The 20920-nt window shown below is 40.1% G+C and overlaps 1 protein-coding gene across 1 annotated transcript in view; it reads right to left on the reverse strand.

Annotated features, from left to right (window-relative positions):
• Nucleotides 1-5279: 5279 nt before the first annotated feature.
• CA10 (carbonic anhydrase 10) overlaps nt 5280-20920 on the reverse strand; it is an 843529-nt gene continuing 827888 nt past the window's right edge. Inside the window, exons 6-9 of the mRNA XM_061389988.1 lie at nt 17226-17298; nt 11210-11364; nt 8476-8650; nt 5280-6613 (exon numbers count right to left, since the gene is read on the reverse strand). Of these exons, the coding sequence (XP_061245972.1) occupies nt 6591-6613; nt 8476-8650; nt 11210-11364; nt 17226-17298 (426 nt within the window). The 3' untranslated portion in view covers nt 5280-6590. The remainder of the gene's footprint in view (nt 6614-8475; nt 8651-11209; nt 11365-17225; nt 17299-20920) is intronic.

Raw genomic sequence — 20920 nt, forward strand, 5'->3', positions numbered from 1 at the left:
CTTGGTAAGGGCGCAAACCCTGAAGGGCTGTGTGTTTTGTGCCCTTCACAGGTCCAAGCACCTCAGGTAACCAGGTGCTAGGTGAGTATTATCCCAGGTGAAGCTTGCATTTTATGATCTCCCTGGTCCCAACTGCTTGGTTTCCCAGGTGTGCCATGTGTCTCCTCTAGGGAGCTGATCTCAGGCTGTGACACTCCTGGCAATGTGAACCGTCCAGGATCCCAGAGGGACATGGTTAGCAACTGGGAACCTGCTGACAATTTAGTGGTAGATGTAGTCTCTGGGGATGAGATTGCAGCAGCCCCTTGCCTTGTGGCTCTGGCTGTTGAACACCTGCCTCTCTGCCATTGAGGAGGGAGGGTCCTATATGGCAGTGGGCTTATACTCCTTTGGTATCACTCAATCCTTTGTTCCATTTGCAGCAGAAGTTTTGTTTGTTTGTTTGTTTGGTCTTTCTGGCATCCCATGGTTTGGATTGCTATCTCACATTAGCTCCCTCAGATTGTCCTTAGGGCATTCAATCCAAGTTCTTACTCTAAGGGCCAATGACACAGCCCATGCCTCCCTGCCCAGCTCCCACTCACTGCTGGCAGACACGAGCATCTGTGACACTTCTCTGCTAGTAGTTGCAGTTAGGAACATAGTCTTTGGTGTTTTTTTTCTTTCTCCCAGTTATGTTGCCCTCTGAGATTTCAAAGCTCCCCAGAGACACGCCTATGACAGGGTTTCCTACTGTGTGGGAACTTCTCCTCCTTCACAACTCCCTACTCAGGACGGGTCTCCATACCTAAATTTGTCTCTGTTTTCATATATAATATTTTGCCCTACCTCCTTTCAAAGGGATTGGGCTGCCTTTCTGGTGTCCTCTAGCAGTGCTCAGAAGTTGTTTTGTGGGTGTTGCTCAGCATTCAAATGATCTTTTGATGAATTTGTGGGGGAGAAAGTGGTCTCCCAGTCCTAATCCTCTGCCTTTTATAAATCCAGATTGAACATCTGGAAGTTCTTAAATCACATACTATTGAAGCCTATATTGGAGAATTCTGAGCATTACTCAGCTAACATATGAGATAAGTGCAACTGAACAGTCGTTTGAACATTCTCTGGCATTGCCTTTCTTTGGGATTGGAACAAAAACTGACCTTTTCCAGTCCTGTGGCCACTGCTGAGTTTTCCATATTTTCTGGCATATTGAGTGCAGCACTTTCACAGCATTATCTTTTAGGACTTGAAGTAGCTCAGCTGGAATTCCATCACCTCTACTAGCTTTGCTAATAGTGATGCTTCCTAAGGCCCACTTGACTTCACATTCCAAGATGTCTGGCTTTAGGTGAGTGATCACATCATCATGGTTATTTGGGTCATTAAGATCTTTTGTGTATAGTTCTTCCATGTATTCTTGTCATCTCTTCTTAATATCTTCTGCTTATATTAGGTTCATACCATTATGTCCTTTATTGTGCCCATCTTTGAAAGAAACGTTCCCTTGGTATCTCTAATTTTCTTGAAGAGATCTTTAGTCTTTCCCATTCTATTGTTTTTCTATATTTCTTTGCACTGATCACTGAGGAAGGCTTTCTTAACTCTGCTTGCTATTCTTTGGAACTCTGCATACAGATGGATTTATCTTTCCTTTTTCCTTTGTCTTTAATGTCTCTTCTTTTCTCAGCTATATGTAAGGCCTCCTCAGACAACCATTTTCCCTTTTTGCATTTCTTTTTCTTGGGGGTGGTTTTTATCACCACTTCCTGTGCAATGTCATGAACTTCCATCCACAATTCTTCAGGCACTTTGTCTATCACATCTAGTTCCTTGAATATATTTGTCATTTCCACTGTATAATCATTAAGGGGTTTGATTTAGGTTGTACCTGAATGGTCTAGTGGTTTTCCCTACTTTCTTCAATTTAAGTCTGGATTTGTCAATAAGGAGTTCATGATCTGAGCCACAGTCAGATCCTAGTCTTATTTTTACTGACTGTATAAAGCTTCTCCATTTTTGACTGCAAAGAATATAATCAATCTGATTTCAGTATTGATCATCTGGTGACGTCCATGTGTACAGTCATGTCTTCTGTTATTGGAAGAGGGTGTTTGCTATAACCAGTGCATTGTCTTGGCAACACTCTGTTAGCCTTTGACCTGCTTCATTTTGTACTCCTAGCCAAATTTGCCTGTTACTCCAGATATCTATTGATTTTTGCATTCCAGTCCCCTATGATGAAGAGGACATCATTTTTTTAAATGTTAGTTGTAGAAGGTCTTGTAGGTCATCACAGAATCATTCAACTTCAGCTTCTTTAGCATTAGTAGTTGGGACATAGCCCTGGATTACTGTGTTATTGAATGGTTTGCTTTGAAATGAACAGAAATAATTCTGGCGTCTTTGAGACTGCAATCTAGTGCTGCATTTTGGACTCTTGTTGACTATGAGTGCTAGTCCATTTATTCTAAGGGATTCTTAGTCACAGTAGTAGATACAATGGTCATTTGAATTAAATTCCCCTATTTCAGTCCATTTTAGATCACTGATTCCTAAAATGTTGATGTTCACTCTTGTCATCTCCTGTTTGACCATTTCCAATTTGCCTTGATTCATGGACCTAACATTCCAGGCTCCTATGTAATATTGTTCTTTCAGCATTGGACTTTACTTCCATCACCAGTCACATTCACACGGATCACAGCTTTGTCTAGCTCAATGAAACTATGAGCCATGACATGTAGGGCCACCCAAGACAGACAGGTCATGGTGGAGAGTTCTGACAAAACATGGTCCACTGGAGAAGGGAATGGAAAACCACTTCAGTATTTTTGCTTTGAGAACCCCATGAACAGTATGAAAAGTTTCTGCATTTGCAAAGTAACAGTGGTGATTACCTTGCAGATTGCTGTGTGAAATGAGATGATATTTATCAATTGCTAAGCATTAAGACTTAACCCACAGGAAATGTGTGATCCATGGTAGATTTTATTAATATGTTTCCTTGGCTGGGTCTTGGTAGTTCTTGACTTATGGTCAATTGTGCTAACTGGTGAATGATGGGAATGTGAGTTTCTGCTTCTAGCAATCCTTCTCTTAGGCTTTCTGGAACAAAAGAACTGGGATACTTTTGTGAACTATCACAGTTCCCCAGTTTTCACGTTCCAGAGAGCCTAAAACTGCTCTGGGGTCCTGTAGGGTGAATAAGGACTCCCCTAAAGGTGTTTTCATGTTAATTGATTTTCCTCAATCAGACATTTTGGCGTGGTGCAGGTGGCTATGGACCATGCCTGAGGACTGAACTCCTGTCCAAACACCAAATGACCGTTACATTTCAAAACATATTGTGCAGTGAGTTGTGGTTGTTCTGACATCACCATGGAAACCAAACTGCTACTGACGGAAGTGGAAACAAGTCCTTAAATGGTCTTGGAAACTGCAAAACATGTTCTTGAGAGGGGAACTGTGGATCTCCACACTAACAATTATTTTTCTCCTACATTTTGCCCAGAGTTCTCTTCTGTGTATATTTACCTCCCTCTGCTATTTGTTAAGGAGGGAATTGGGTTTCAACATTTATTTTCCTGAAGTGTTTAATTATCTTCCTCAGAAGGAGTGAAGGTGAAAATGTTAGTTGCTCAGTTGTGTCCAACTTCTGAGGTGAAAGGAATGTCCCTGTAAGCCTGTGGCTTACTGGGGAAAACCAGCTGGCCTTCACACCCGAAGAGCACAGCAGCATCACTGCCTGACCTTCCTAAGCACCATGGACTGAAAATGAAAAATGCATTTTTATTCCTTGATGACTTTATCAAGCCAACTGTCGGGGGCTTTTGGTGCTTTTTAAAATTCTTCTTCTTTTTCAGTTTTTAAAGTGGTATAAATCTAGCTAATCTTTATTACTTCTATCTGGTTTGAAGGCAAAGTACTCCAATTTTCATTTCATAGTTTGGAAAATCCAGTGAGTGGGAGAAAGGGCATTTTTGGATGGGCTTAAGATGTGGGAGACAGGCTAGTTCACTCCATTTTGAGTTCTGTTTGGCCAGAGTGAAACTCTGCTTGTGCCAAGGGACCCCCAAGGGATGACAACCTGATTTCCCTTTTTCCTCTTTGTACTGATAACTGAATAAGAGACAAGAGTGAAGGAATAATAGAAAGTCTGTGAGAGATCACTGTATCCAAATCACTTATGTACAAGAACATTCTTCCAGGGAGGGCAGTTGACTTGTCCAAAGTCACAGAAGATGCTGGTAACAGAACAAGGCCTAGAAACTCAGCCTCTTATCTTCCTTTCTCACTGATACTCTTTCCTTTTTTCCCCAACAGATTATATGTACTTACCTATGTGCTGAATGCTGGGTATCTATTGCTGTCATTTGGTATTAACTTGGTGTCCTTTTGTGATTGGTGCTAACCCCTCCCTGGGGAAAGTATGGTACAGAAAAACCTATAATTGGTAGGCCACACACATGCTCTATAGGCACTATTTATATAACAATCATTGCAGGTATTTTATGAGTTGCTTTAATCAGCTATGTAGCATTTAAGGCCTCTTAATTCACAGAAGCAATTATTGGGATCTCCAATTAACAGATCAGAGAAGTAGCAACCTGCCTAGGATCACACATAGCAAGTAGGCAAATGGTACACTAAAGATTTGAAGTTAGGCCTGGCTGATACAATATATCACTCCTTTTCATTGCAGTTTAAAGAATATTTTGACTCAGAGTGAAGGCAGCAAGCCATACAGAGAAAGACTACCATTTGCCCACCCTAAATATTTTCAGGAAGATCTGGTTTTATGCAAAAAGTGATGCTTAGATACAGGGTCACATGTCATCATGGTTAAATCCATCATCATTTTGGTGTAAAATGTTTAAAAAATCCAATTAAGTGTATTATTTTAAATATGAAATATATGACAGATTTTTTTTTTTCCCCTCGTCAATGAACCTAGCTACCTGGCTGAAGTTTTTGACATATTTGTAAATGTTCCCATGTACACAGACTATGCATGCTTGTGTTTTCCCACTTTCTGGAAGCTATAACAGAAATAAGAGATGAAAGTTATTTTTAATTTGGCCTCTGGATGAACATCCAAGTCTTCCTTTCCAGCAGCTAAACCTATATGCTTTCTCAACAGGGTATTAATTATCTGGCTCTAGGAATATAAACAGATGGGCTGTTCTGGCAGCTTCAGCTGCCCTGCTGGCCATAATACAATTGCTTGTGGACCCAGCAGGACTCAGAGGCTTCAGCAAAGAACGTTGTCCTCTTCAATAAACTCAGACAGGGGTACTGAGCAACTTGTTAAACACATTTATTGATTTCTTGACAGTAACCAAACACAGTGAGTGACCATTATAAACAAGAAAAGAAAGGCATTCATTTGTACTTTGTGAGATCCAGTTGCACCTGGAGAGAAAAGACACCCCTTACCCAAGAATTTACAAGGCAAAGTGCATTCCTTCAAGGGGGCATCATTGGCATGGGGGTAGAAGTTTTGAAATGCAGGAAATCTGTTGCCTGCTATCTCAGGATGAAGCTCACCTCCTATGCATGATCAAGCCATGGAGTGGAATTAAAATTATGCTTAGCTTATCAAATGCATTCCTGATTGCCACAAATTCAGTAAAAAACTGTCTGCAAATTAATAAAACATAGATGAAGGAATAAGTAAAAGCAAGAATGCAGTTGTATGAAGACAGAGCTTAGCCTGTAAGGAAGGAGAATAGATCAAAGCAAGAAAAATGAAATTAACTTGTTAAACACATTTATTGAGCTTTTAACAATAACCAAACACAATGTATGACCTTTGGAAAACAAGAAACAGCAATGGATAAATCTGAACTTGGCAAATCCTAGTATAGATATATGACAAAAAGAAGCAATAATTCAATTTTTTAATAGTCTGTGGTGAAATATATATATATATATACACACACACATATATATGTGTATATATATACACACACACACACACACACACACACACATACACAATGTGTATCTCTTCAATATCTGTCCTTTTTCTTTTTGAGTTGCTGAGTAAATGGAAGAATCATAATCTAGAAATGCATCGTTGGCTAACTTTATCCTGGCTCATCTGTTACCAGCACCCTTAAAGGATCTTAGGACACTATCCAAGATCATTTGATGCAAAGAACAAAGTCCACTTGATGCTGTCAGAGCTGTGTTTTCTCCTCTCTCTCAGAAGAATTTTGTATGTACAAAGACTGAAAAGTGTCATTGGGTAGATTTACTTGTTCCAGAAAACAGTATCAAAATTGTACTCAGGTTAGTTGGTTATTTTCTTCTAAAACCTTTAATGAATGAGGCTTTTGTTTCTGAAACTTGACTTCCCATCTTGGGTGCTGTGTGAGTGTGTTTGTATGTAGATATATTTGCATGTGTGTGTGTTTGTGAGTGTGTGTAAGAGATGTACTCCTCTGCCAAGGTTTTGCAGACACTTTTCATGAAGGAAGGGCCAATCCAAAGAGTGAATGAAGCTTGAAGGAGGGAAGGAGAGAGAAGAAAGAAGAGGGACATTTCAGGTTACATCAATTCACAGTCGTAGCATTTCACTGAGGTGGAATTCTTCTTGGCTTGGTTCCCTACTTGAGGAGCCATTCATTTACTGAAAAGAGAGAGAAAGAAAGAAATAAAACAAAATGAACGACACAAAACAAGGCATAATTGGATGAATTTGCACACGGGTTGGGCAGTTTACTCCAAAGGGGAAGGGACAGTTTTTAAATGTCTGCTTACTTGTATGTATCCCAACTATCCTCTCCACCTTCTTATGAGCCTCTGAGCCTGAGATATCTAATAGTATTGTCATTAGCTACATGTGGCTGATATATATCTAAATTAATTAAAACTATTGGTTGCATTGTCATACTAGCCACACTTCAAATGTTCAATAGCCACATGTGGCCAGTAGCTACCATATTGGTCAATGCAGACACAGAACATTTCCATTGTGTCAAGAAGCTATAGTGGATGGTGTTGCTTTAGACCAGAGGTGGGCAAATGACAGCCTGCAAGCCAAATCCAGCTGTGAACTGCTTTTGTGAATATAGTTTTATTAGAACACAGTCACACCCATTTATTTACATATTGTCTGTGGCTGCTTTCACATTACATCAGAGTACAGCAGAGCACAAAATCTATATTTCTCATCTGGCCCTTTGCAGAAAATGTTAGCTGATCCAACTCTTAGACTATAAGTTCTGTAGGGATAAGGTCATATCTTCATCACCTAGCTAACTGCCTGGCACATAAGTGAAAGTCAAAGTCAAAGTTGCTCAGTCGTGTCCGACTCTTTGCTATCCCATGGACTGTGTAGCCCATGGAATTCTCTAGGCCAGAATACTGGAGAATACTTGTCATTCCCTTCTCCAGGGGATTTTCCCAACCCAGGGATCAAGCCCAGGTCTCCTATATTGCAGGCAGATTCTTTACCAGCTGAGCCACCAGGGAAGCCTAGCACATAATAGGTATATAATAAATAGATGTTGAATAAAGGGAAGGCTCAATGAATGAATGAGTTGAGTATTTCTGGATGGAAAGAAACAGAAATTATAGTTTTAGTACTCTGGGTATGTCTGAAAGAGAGAGAAAATTAAAGAAATTTGGGGGAATTTCGAGTGATACGGTGGAAGCTAGTAGTGGTAGTTGCTTCTAAAAGTTGTATGGTAACATCCACAGTCCCCATATTCAAGTAACATATTATCAGTACAAAAGACTTCCCTATCCAGCCTCTCATTTTCTCCTCACAACAAATCATGATGTAGCTGGTATAAAGACTGTCATGGGAGCCAGGGCTAGAGAGGTAAATGATTTGACTTATTAGTGTCAGAACCAGGCCTGGAACTCTGATGTCCTATCTCCTGGTTGAAGACATCTCCATGACTCATCTCCACTTTCCTTTCCATATTGGGGTTTTACAAAAATGTTCAATAGGTACTTAGTGTACCTATTGTAGAAGGTACTTAGTGTAGAAGGGAAGAGAGTGGGTTGGATGTAAGTTACAGAAGGTGGGAGGCACCCTGAATACCCTCTTTAGTAGGAATTCTAATCACTTCTAGACACAAAGCACTGGAAAAAGATGTGTTCAGACACGTATCTCATTGGGCCCTAACCACCTGGTATGTAGAGTTATTTGTTCACCTTCTAGGGGAAAAGGAATCTATTTGTATATAACTAAAAGTTTCAGTGCTTCTAGTTGTCCTATTTAACACATAACTTTAGGGAAATCAGCTTCTCTGGGTTCTTCTGTAAAATGGTGATAAAAATGCTATCTTGTCTGTACTATACAAGGTTTAAAGATTTGATCTGTGTTTCTGATTATGACATAAAAACTTTTTCAATAGAAAAGCACCATGAAAATATCATTTACAATCATGATTCCTATTAAGAGAGATAGTTCAAAGCCTTTCAGAGTAGGTTTAAGTAAGAAGACTAGAGTGACTTGTGTCTACTGCCCTCTGAACCCACCTCTATACTGAAGCTTCTGGGCCCGGTTGTTTGGACAGTCCTTCCCCTGTAAACTGAAGTTGATGTTGGTGCGGATGCAGCGGTTGTTGAGTGACTGGACAGGCCTGAAATTGTCACTCATGCTCAGAAAGATCTGAGATGGTTGATTCTGGCTGAGCAGGCGTAAGGAATGCATCTGAGGGGAGAGAAACATCTGTGAGATCCACCCATCCTCTTACATGTAGTACGGAAGAAGTAAGACTACATAGACCATGGCCAGCCTGGGTAGTGCCAGCTGTGTGGGAAAGTGTACTTGAACCTTCCACAGACCCTGATCCATGGGTTCAGTGGGTACAACCCACTGATGCCTCCATGCTTGGAGAGAGCCTTACTTTAAGCTCACTTGTTCCTGGTGTGCCTCTGGACAAGTCAGTGATTATTTTCTGTCCTATGACACATCGTCAAAGGAGAAAACCCAAATGGGTATTCTCCAGAGACTCTTCTCACTCTCAGACCCTGAAGCTGAGTAATTAAGGGAATTATTTTCTGATATGAGTATTATCAAAACTATAGTGACTGGTACAGGAGTCAAAGCTAAACTAAGTTGGATTAATTATTTTTCTGTGACTATCAGGACCAAGAGCTGGATTAAAATGCTTTCAGCCATGTTCCACCCAGGACTGTGAAACTAAAGAAAACTCTCTAGCATAGAGGAGGATGAACCATGGTGCAGGAGGGAGCAGGAGAGTGCAGAGTGAAAGGGCTTCTGCAGTTTTGATTCCAGTGAATTCTTGACATCAATTTCTGATCTTAAATTCCATAAGATGACCCAGGATGTCATGAATAAATCCTTTTTCTAAGTTCAAGTTATCCCAAAGGGTTTGCTTGTCACTAAAATATCCCAATAAATAGAGATAGCATCAAGCACTTCAAATTGTTCAAAGAGTTGTCAGGTTGTGAGTACATGTCCTATAAAAGAGTTTGGTTTTGCTTCCTTTGCTTGTGTTTCCTCTGAGCTTTTATAGACCCTCACAACCACAGGATAGATTAATGTAATTTACCCCCTCATTATAAAGAAGAGAATTCACTTCACAGAAGTGGGGCCACAGGCTTAGAAGTACATAATGATCCATTAACAAAGCTGATCTCAGAAGCCAGGTTTCCTGATTCCCCTCCAGTTCTGAGAAATGCTAGCTAGCCCAACAAGGAATATTGTGGGAAGCTCTAAAAAATCCTACATTCAAATATACTTATGAAATGCTACACATCATATTGCCTCCTCTTGGAGATAGACATATATTACCATTCTAAAGACCCTAAGAAGTCTCCCAGCAATGAAACTAATTTGGCTCTTTTTAGGTACAGTTTTTTCAAACATATTCAACAATATCATCCATTTTGCTCATCTGCTTTTTGAATACTAGAGTTGGTAGAGCACACTTTGGGAATTAACCCTTATTCCTTTCTCACTCAGGCAGGTAGGGCACATCTATAATTATTTCAAGTTCAGTCTTTCCAGATACTAATTCCTTAAACATAGGTGTGATGAGCTGAATTGTCTACCCCACAGATGCAAATGTTAGAGCCCTAACCCTCAGTACCTCAGAATATGACCTGATTGGGAAATAGGGTCCTTATGCTGTTCAATCACTCAGTTGTATTCAACTATTCACAACCCTATAGACTGCAGCACACCAGACTTCTCTGTCCTTTACCATCTCTCAGAGACTGCTCAAATTCATCTCCATTGAGTTGGTGATGCCATTCAACCATCTCATCCTCTGTCGTCCCCTTCTCCTGCCTTCAATCTTTCCCAGCATCAGGGTCTGTTCCAATGAGTCAGTTCTTTGCATCAGGTGGCCAAAGTATTGGAGCTTCAGCTTCAGCATCAGTCCTTCTAATAAATATTCAGGATTGATTTCCTTTAGGATTGACTGGTTTGATCTCCTTGCAGTAAAAGGGACTCTCAAGAGTCTTCTTAAACACCACAGTCAAAAGCATCAATTATTCGACACTCAGCCTTCTTTATGGTCCAACTCTCACATCCATGCTGACTGCTGGAAAAACCATAGCTTTGACTATATGGTCCTTTGTCAGCAAAGTAATATCTCTGCTTTTTAATATGCTGTCTAGATTTGCCATAGCTTTTCTCCCAAGGAGCAAACATCTTTTAATTTCACAGGTGCAGTCACCATCTTCAGTGATTTTGAAGCCCAAGAATATAAAGTCTTTCACTGTTTCCCCATGAAGTGATGGGATGGGATGCTATGATCTTTGTTTTTTGAATTTTGAGGATCATTATAGATGTAATTAAATGAGGTTATTGAAGTGGGCCCTAATCTAATATGACTAATTGGGGTAGACCCTAATCCCATTTGACTGATGTTCTTATTAAGGGGGATTTGGACAAAGAGACACAGACATTGGGAGAATGCCGTGTAAAGATAAAGGGAGATTGAGGTGATGCTTCTATAAGCTAAGGAATACCAAAGCTTTTCAGAAAATTGCCAGAAACCAGGGGATAAGTATAGAACAAACTCTTCCTTACTTCATCTGAAGGAAATGTCTCTGCAGACAGCATGACCTTGGAATTAGAGCTTCCAGAACTGTGAGGTAATATGTTTCAGTTTAAGCCATCAAATTTGTGGTATTTTGTTAAAGCAGTCGAAGCAAATAATTACAATAAGCACTCCAAAAACCCAGCCAGTCTTCACATCATCTTCCCCACTAGCTAAAAGACCACAGAGAAACTCACCTGCATCCTGGTTATATAGACAGGTTTGTTCATTATTATCCAGTTTGCCGTCTCATAGCAGGGTGGGATAGTCATGGACCCATCATAAGTAATGAAACTAGAGGTCTCTGGATATAGTTCCTCTATATTAAGTCCTTGTAGTAAATATGCATCATCTGAAGAATAAAATAAGACTTAAGAATTAGGACTCTTGAGAAAGTGTTGGTTATTACTGATAACATTTTTTTTTTTTTTTTGTCCTTTTCAGATTCCAGTAGACTGTCAGGATAGGCTGCAGGAACAAACAGTCCCCCAAATATAATCATTTTAAATAAAAAGTATGTTTATTTTTCGCTCTAGTACTAGTCATGGCAATATGTAGCCACCAAAATGTTTTAGGCAGAGGAATGGCATGATAAGATTTGCACTTAATGATGCATACAATATGAAGTTGAATGTAATGAGTAAGAAAAGGATGCATTCAGCACATCTTTATTAAAGGTTATTGTAATTTGTTTAACCAAGCTTGCACTTTGACCATATTGGGTACTTTAGCGTGCTGCTATTATTGTATTTTATTTTATTAAGGGTGATGGGGAGGAGGGACTGAAGGAGACTACAGAATGAGGGCATTACAGGCATGGTTCTAGAGTAAAGAAAAAAAAAATTAAGGTTTTTCTGAAACTATAATCAGCCTCTGTGTTACATACACATTTGAGGACAGGGGTTGGGTGTGTGTGTGTGTGTGTGTGTGTGTGTGTGTGTTGGGGTAGAAAGGGAAGGCCAGAATCAAGAGGCTATGTTTATGGATTTAACCCATGTAGAAGAGTAACAATCTGCTTCCAAAACACTGTTATGCTGATATCCCAGATTCTGCTGCTGTGTAGATTTTCTTTGAAAGACTTTCCAAAGTCAGCCTGAAATTAATTTAGGCTATTTTTTTTTCCATTGTCAGTCTGGTTTAGTGAGAGTGTGCTATAAGATTTGGTCAGACATATGAAATCCAAACTTTCAAAGAAAGTAGAAGCTCACTAGACTATTACCATGCATTGGATGGATCCCACACAGAAGCTCTAGTTCATTTAAGTAAACAAGCTATGTTGCTTAAGTGCCCTGTGTTGCATTCACCTTGAAGATAATTGTATTTAGTATTATATTGACCTTTCTCTCACCTCCCAAGAAGCTAGATTTGACCAAAGCATACCTAGGGATAATAGAGAAACACATGTTATTAAGCACCTTGTTTATATCAGTCTTTCTCCAGGCACCGGACTCACTACCTTATTTAACTCTCATCTCAACTCTCTCAATATCAGTATTAGTATCCTCATTTTATTGATGAGGAAATTACCTCAAAGAGGTTAAGAAACTTGCCGAAGTTATACAGTAAAGATATGGTAGAGCTAGGTGCCGAGGTCTGCTTAGTTCTATATCTCTTCACCAGAACATATAGAGTCCTATAAGTATAATGTAGCAGTATAGTCCTATATAGTATAGCATTTACTAGTATATTGGCTTCCAAAATTCACAGTCTTTTTGGCAATATTCTTCTGTTTCCTCCTTTTATGGATTACTGGCATTGATTTTCTCAACTGGCTCAACAGAATGATTTTGCACAATTCCTTTTTTCTCCCTAGTCATCTAATTTATGTTCAAATCAAGCAAATGGACAGTGTGACTATTGGCTGCCATTTTGTGGTGATTTTACCCCATGATTCCATGCTAACTCCTCCCTCTTTACACCTCTTGAACCAGTTGATGAGACAGATATGCAAAAGCCTCTTCCAGGGTAGAATTTAAAAACTATCTTTAGAAATGATTCACAATGTTAGATCATGGGGATATGAGCTGTTCTTTAAAAAATGGGGATATCAACATGAATCCGCCACAGGTGTACACGAGTTCACCATCCTGAAACCCCCTCCCACCTCCCTCCCTGTACCATCCCTCTGGGTCATCCCAGTGCACCAGCCCCAAGCATCTTGTATCCTGCATGGAACCTGGACTGGCGATTTGTTTCATATATGATATTATACATGTTTCAATGCCATTCTCCCAAATCATCCCACCCTCGCCCTCTCCCACAGAGTCCAAAAACCAATACAATATTGTAAAGTAATTAGCCTCCAATTAAAATAAATAAATTTATATTTTTAAAAAAGCAAAAAAAAAAAAAAAAAAGAGGATATGTTTCTCTCTTCTCTATTTATTCTCTGCCATGATCTCACCCAGGTTTAAATGCTATCTGGATCCAAGTGACTTCCACATTTATATCTGTAGTTATCTCTCCTGAAATCCACACTCATATATACAGCTGCCTACTCTATACTTCTTCTTTGAGGCCCATCTCAAGCTTAACATATTTGAAATTTCCGATTCCCTTTTCACCCATGAATACGCTTTATCCAAGCAAATGGAGTGATCCTTTTGTCAGGAGATCACATCACTCTCTGCTCAGAGTCTTAGATTGACTTTTCATTATGAAACATCCCCAAAGGAAGGACTAATGGGGAAGATTGACCCCATTTAGCATTAATCTCTATGTCTCCTCTGGTTTCAGTATGTACCCAATAATGGTGATGCCACTGTCTTCCTTTGAATGACAATGATTTCACCAGTAGTCCCATGCCAAAGGAGAAGCAGGAGTTGCAGGGAGCCTAGGATGCTATGAGCCTGAAATTTCAAATTACCCACAAGTTCTGTGCTTAGTTTATGACCCTTCCAAAGTGGAAACATTGGCAAAAAGCAAAAAAAGAATTATCTTCAGACTGAACTAAATTTGGGATTAAGAGAAGAAGATGAAAAGCTTCATGTAATGTGAGAGTATTAGCGATACAACTAGTTTTAAGATCTCAGAGTTAAGCTTTCCTTGCCCATTAGGGAGGAAGACAATAGGACAGAAAGAGCCTACGAACATCCCTGGGACGACCTATGCTAAAATCCTTGCTATCCCACTATGGATGAGTAAACTATTGTTCAGGAAATGTTCATCCCCTTCCCAGACCCAAATCCATGGGAGCATTTTGATGTTGGGCTTGGCCGTGTGACTTGCTTTGAACAATGAACAGTGGATAGAAGTGATAGTGTGTGAGTTTCAAGACTAGACCTTAAACAACATCATGCATTTCTGATCCCCAACATGAGAAGTACTTGATCCTAGATAAAAGAAAGCCATGTTATCTGACCTTATCTGACCTGCAGATTTACTGAGTCACCAACCAACCCACAGATGCAGCAGTGAGAAATCAATGCCTATTGTTGAATGCTTGTTCATTACGCAGAATTTGCTGACTAATAGAGCCACTCACTAAATGTGTATCATTGACAGAGGGCTTCACTTCTCAGAGCTTTGCTTTCCTCATCCGTAAACTGGGATAGCTATTAATACCTATTTTGGGAATAGGACTATGTAAGCACCAGGTGAGATGCTGCATGTGAAGCTCTAGCAGAGAGCCTGGAGTGTGGAAAATACTTAGCTAGCATTACTTCCATGTTCCTGATGCTGATGCAGTTAGCAGAGTGTGTACACATATGAGTGAGTGTGGCAGATTGAAGCTACACTGGAGTCTAAATCTGGGTAGCAGCAGAAGAATGGGTTGGTTGTGGGGGTGGTCAGGGGCCAAGGTCAGGTGTTCCTAAGTATTGTGGTTGGATAGTAGCTGGGGGGATTCATTTTTTTTCTTGCTTGCTTAAAAGAATGAAAGCAGAGGACTCTGGTAGGTGCCCCTGAGCAGGAGGTATTGTCTACGAGAGTTCATGGGAAAATGCCAGCATAACCTGGTGTCTCCTGCAAAGACCCTGGAGGGACTTCTCAGGCTTATGTTTCCCACCCACTGGCTATGTTCTCAGGCATGACTCCTGTTTCAGAAACTTCCTTGTTGCTCCCTTGTTTGGACAAATTTCCACAGGCTGGCTGCCTCTAGGTGATTAGCTAGAAAGAAGAGTGTTGGCACTTTCCTGCTGAGAAAATTCATCCCTTTCAGCCACATGTCCTAGGCATTGCAGTGTCTGGGTTATTCTCACTTGTCCATGCAGAGGAAGAGCTGATGAAGGCAAATTTCCTGCCTTTGAACTTTTCAGAGTCCTTTAAGTCCTCTCCTTGCATTTGTGTATGCTGTTTGGAATGTCCTTCACTCTCTCCTTCCCTCCTTCTTTCCTTCCTTTCCCTCTCCTTCTTTCTCTCCCTCCCTTCTTCCCTCCCTCCCCTTTCCTCTATTCCTCCCTCCCTTTCTTCCCTTATTTCTTTCCTCACAATGGTTGTTCATATATTTAGTACTTATTTGAATAGCAATCCCTATTTAAAAATCTGCCATGAATTTTAGGCAGATTTTCTATGATCCCAAGAGTTCCGTTCCTATTTTTAATACATTGTGCTTATTACACAAATCTTTAAGAAACACCATTATATGTTTGTCTCCCTGACTAGAGAGTGAGAGACTCATCGTTCACGTGAAAGGCCACCTTCCCATACAGCAAACCCGTATGACTGGTTTTATCTTTGGAAGCAGCCACATCACTTAACATTAATCAGCCTAGAGCTGTGAGGTGGGGTGGGGGGCAAAGTTTGACTAATGGTTGACTGCAGCTGGCAATCTCTTAGATGGTGTGTTGGGCTTTAAAATGTAATTTGATGGCTTTTCATGGTCTCTAAACTGCAAGTTCAAGATATTTGAAAGCATTTTATTTAATTTTATGCTCTTTTAGCAAAAAAGTTAAAAAACTAATAATCTTTATGAGCAGTTATAAAATGTATTTGCAACCCAACACAGAAATGTCTCCCTTTGCTAAGCAATCTGAGTTTGAGCTTAAAGAACTCTATGGGTACTTATGAGGAAGGCTGGGATGGTTTTGGAGATAATTCTTCTGGCTGATTCTCCAGGTTTCCCAGAATTCCCAAACTTCATAGGGGAGTGTTCTGTGTGGAGGGCTGGTGTCTGGCCCATCTTTATATCCCAAGAGCTTCACTTGGTGCTGTCATGTGGCAGGCATGAAAGAAATAGAAATACTTGCTGAATTGATGAGTAATTGAAAAAGAGAAGGATTCTCCACACTCTTCCTCCAGCAGTCCTAGGTGAGATCTGTAAGGCATTCATTTTGTCTTTCCACATCACCATCCATAGCAGTGTTCTACACCAAGTGAGGACATGCCAAAGGGATGTGGGGTGTCAGAATGTTTGTGTACTGATTTTTACTTTTGCAAAAATCAGATTCAAAATCCTAGATTTAGAAGGACCTTAGAAACTGAATTTCAACTTCTTTACAAAGGAGGGAACAAAGTGAGGAAGCTCTTTGCTTAAGGACAAAATCCCACTTTCTTGCTCACTTCTAATTAGTTAAACTTTTTCCTGTTATTTTCTTTAATCCCTTTATGTGTACTATTTCTATAACTTTCACCAAGTCCTGCAACCTCTAAGATTGCTACAGAAGATAGTGGCATCCTTTCCACTCTACTCTTTTCAACTTTGCACCATTACCTCTTTTCTGCTTACAGATTCAGGGAATTATACACTCTAGAAACCCAAGGAAATTGGGCAGAATTCTATAGCTCATTGTGTCACACATGGAAATGAAGAAAAATGCCACCTTGTCTAACCTGAAAGGGAGACCCAGTGACACAGAGGGGGAGATGTGGTCCAGCTGAGGGCCTTGGAATGTGTTGAAGTTGGATCAAACCACCTGGTGAATGCTTTCTCAATCACATAATTGGCAAAGCCCTAAATGTGGCCAGCTGATATGTTGGAGTCTGTCAGCTAGTAGGATCTCCCAGCTCATTACCAATCCATAGGATAATGATGACCATCATCATAATAACCATTATTGCTTTAGACAGGCATGGATGAAAAAGGCACTCTGGGGGTTTCTGCTTGAAATGAGTTGTTTCTTAGCCAATCCTGACTCTCCAGAGTGATTTTCTACAGAATTGAATGATCATGAAGCTGAAAGAGGCCCTTGGAGATCATTAGTTCTGGCTTTCTGCCTTCAAACAGGACTAACCTTTAGAGAATAGTTGCTATATAGAAAATTCAGCCAAACTTACTTTTATATGTTATTCTTGTGATAGTATCTCTGTTGAGCATTCGATTAAGAAATGGGTTTGATGAATCAGAAACCTAGGGGGGAAAAGAAAATATTAGTAAAAGGTAGGCAGAAGTTAACTTCGGTGGAAAAGGAGAAAAGGTGAGGAAAAACATATTGTGCACACATAGACATGGGAGAACTAGTCATTCTTAGGGAAGCATTTCAGGGTAGGTGAAAATGAGAGTATGGAGGAAGGATGGGAGGTAAAAATAGAGAGGCAGGGGATAGCTCATGCCAGGTTTTGAATGTCATATTAGGGTATTTAAAGTTTATTTTCTAGGAATAGGGAACCATCAGAGGATTTTAAGTAGAGAGTAGGGAGTGACATATTAGGAAGGGGATAGTTATCCAAGTACAAATAGAAACAGAAAGAGTGCCAAGAGTATTTGTGCTGATGCAACCCATGAAAGGAGAGTCAAAAAACAGATTGTCCTGTTAGGTAAGGAATCTGCCATGTCCTTTAATTGAGTGTCTTGGGTCCCTGGTACCTGGTGAGTCTGGGCAGAGCTAACATTAGGACTAGACCCTTTTGAGCTGATTGAAAATAATTGAAAATTTTCCAAAATGCACACAGACAATTTGTGGACTTTAGCGTGTTGACTGTGTGGGTGAGAGGATAAAATATGTACTTGGTATATATGCACTTAAATTGGAAGTTAATGGTGTGTGACTGAGAAGCAATCATAGCTAAATCTCTGCTCCCTGTGGTTATAGGAAAGGTGGGGGACTAGGAGGAGACAGAGATAAGTGAAACCTACAGATAAACAAATCTTTTATTTTAACAAACAATTCCAACCCTTTTATGACTCAGAGTTTGGTTGGTTGACATCTCAAGGGTTCAGCTGACCTAGATATGGGGCTTCTCAATTTCTGTTACTGCTTACCTTGCAGGGAATTGGGAAGGGGAGGTAGAAAGATCAGAAGGAGGGGAAGAGTGCCAGAGGCTTTGTTCATGTCATTTCTAGGTATCAGTGCCCAGAAAAGTCTGGCCTGTGTCCCATGCATAATCAGTTTGGGAATGAGTGAATGGCAAGTCACAGCTTGGATGATTCACTGTGGAGCATCTTGGAGTTGATTATGTTGGACAAAGATAGAAATGCTGTAGCTTATTTTGAGATCCAGCCTGAAAGTTTCAGGTTTGCTCAGGGAAAGACTGGAAGCATCCCTAAGAGCCAAACTGTCCTGAGAAGATGCAGGAGCTAGGGACAATCTTTTTACTGATCTCAGGTTCTGGGGCATAAGTTCCTCTCAGTAACCCACAGGGCAACAATCAGGACCTGTGTCAGTAATCTAAGTGGAATGAGTGCTTCTACAGAAGCCTGTGAAACATTCCATTAGTTTTCAGTTAGAAGGCTCACTTCTGGCAAATCAATCACCCTGTAAGCTGTAATGTGCCCACATTGCCAGGATGACATTCACTGACTCAGAAACTTTGAGCAAAGTGAGGAAATGTCAGTGGCCAAGGCTGAGGCACTCACCAAAGGTCAAGAGCTGTTGGGCAGTCCATGTTGGTCATGAGAGTTACTCACAGAAGGCCTAGATTTGGGAAATTTACAGGAGATGTGAGCCCTTGGATATGCATTGCCTAATACTGTGAAATGCCTTCAGGCTGCATAAGAGTAAGTATGTCCCAGGTTGAACACAACAAGAAGTTATCAATGTCATAATTGGGGCTGGTTGAGGGATATAGATATTTGTCCTATGTTTGTGGGCAGCAAGGGAATGTAGGGGAAAAAATTTTAATGTTGTTTTCTCTTTTCTCCCTTCCAGCTCTATGTGAACAAGGTCATTAGTGTCAATATTAAAGTCAAGCAAGACCTGGGATCCTTTCCTGAATGTACTATTATGAGCTACATGAACGAGGATGTAATGTCAAAAATTATTTGTACCATTTTCCTCATTTTCCTTAGGGACACTGATGTCCACTCCACAGGTTTATTATTAGGGTTAAATGATAAAATATGTACGTAAAGTACATGTCTCAGTGCCTTGCATTTAGTAATCTACTATTTATTATAACAGGGTCTGTGATGATGCCAAGAGGTATAGAACAGGGATTGGAAGGATCTGTCTGTACCAAGACCAATTTCCTTTGGGAAGTTTTATTAGGGATTAAGAAAGCCTAAAATCATACTTACCTGGTCAAAAGCCCTTTTCTATATTTGCCAGTGACAAGCTAAAGGAGGTGGGATTGGTGGTCAGTGGCAGCAGTATATCCAGGGTTCAGCTCTCCTGGGACCACAAAAAGGCTTAATCTGACCCAGGTGAGGGAGAGGAAGTTAGGAGGCTGCGTGACCAGACAGAGCAAAATGACTGTTGTAAAAGATGATGCTCATGAGGAAGGAGAGGGAGTGGTGTCTGGGGCTGCCCCTGTGCCCATTCTGTGTGATGATAATGTCTTCATGAGAGCTGTGTTAAAACTCCCTAGTGCCAAATGCTGAATTTCTATTGACTGTCATTAGATTCGAAGTTCTGACTGGGGCACTTCCTCTAATGGTTTGGCTAAAACTTCCCAAGGAGCTACACAATGACTGCCAACTTTTAGAACTGCCACACTGTAACACCCCCCCCCCACTTTTTTGGGGGGAAGACAGTTTTTTTTTTAAGAAGTTAGAAATATTTATTGTTTAAAACAAATATTAAAACAGCAAAAGCTAATTGATGTAAAAACTGGTATCTGAAAGCGGGTGTTGCCCATTTTAGGTTTTGTTTTCATAATAATTTGTACATACTTAATATTGGCTTTGAATTCAGGCTATAGATGGAGGTTGGAAAATAATGAGGCAACTGTTAGTAGAGACTGAAAAAAATGGTGAACCAAGTTATGACATAGAACATTTGGCAAAATTTTCATCTATAGGAACTTGTACAGAAGACCCTTTGTAATACCTCTAAAAGTTCTAAGCTAAATATGAGTCCTCAGCAAGACAAATAGGCTGTTAATAATCCTAAGGACATTATTTTTTTCCCTACAGGAATTTGCTGCAACCAGAGTAGAGAAAGCCCTGTCCTGGGGGGTGGGGGGGAATTGGATGCAATTCATTACTTCAGAAGCAGTGAATTTTAGGATGTATATAGAGTAGATATGCATCAGATTCATAGAAAATTCATCAAGTTTTAAAGTCCATTATACCAATAAAATAACTACCTGCTTGGACAAAAAGAATTGCAATAGTTAAAATAGAAGTAAGATTTCTGGACTTCTAACATTCTATGGATAGAAATCAGAATGAGAATAACAGATATTTCTTACCCAAAGAGGTGAAAACCCTACAGGAAGAGCTGAGGTATTCAGAAGATTGTGAACAAGTTAATTATCTCAGGGAGCAGAAATGAAATCTAATCAAGGAACATCCCCAGGCCAAGAGTAGGAAAACATTTTTAAAATTAATTTTTATTGGAGTATATCTGTTTTATAATATTGTGTTAGTTTCTACTGTATAGAAAAGTGAAGTAGCTATACATATGCATATATCCCCTCTTTTTTGGATTTCTTTCCCATTTAGGTCAAGAAGCAAGAGTTAGAACTGGACATGGAACAACAGACTGGTTCCAAATAGGAAAAGGAGTTTGTCAAGGCTGTATATTGTCACCCTGCTTATTTAACTTATACGCAGAGTACATCATGAGAAACGCTGGACTGAAAGAAACACA

Source organism: Bos javanicus, chromosome 19 (assembly GCF_032452875.1).
Source record: "Bos javanicus breed banteng chromosome 19, ARS-OSU_banteng_1.0, whole genome shotgun sequence".
NCBI lineage: Eukaryota > Metazoa > Chordata > Mammalia > Artiodactyla > Bovidae > Bos > Bos javanicus.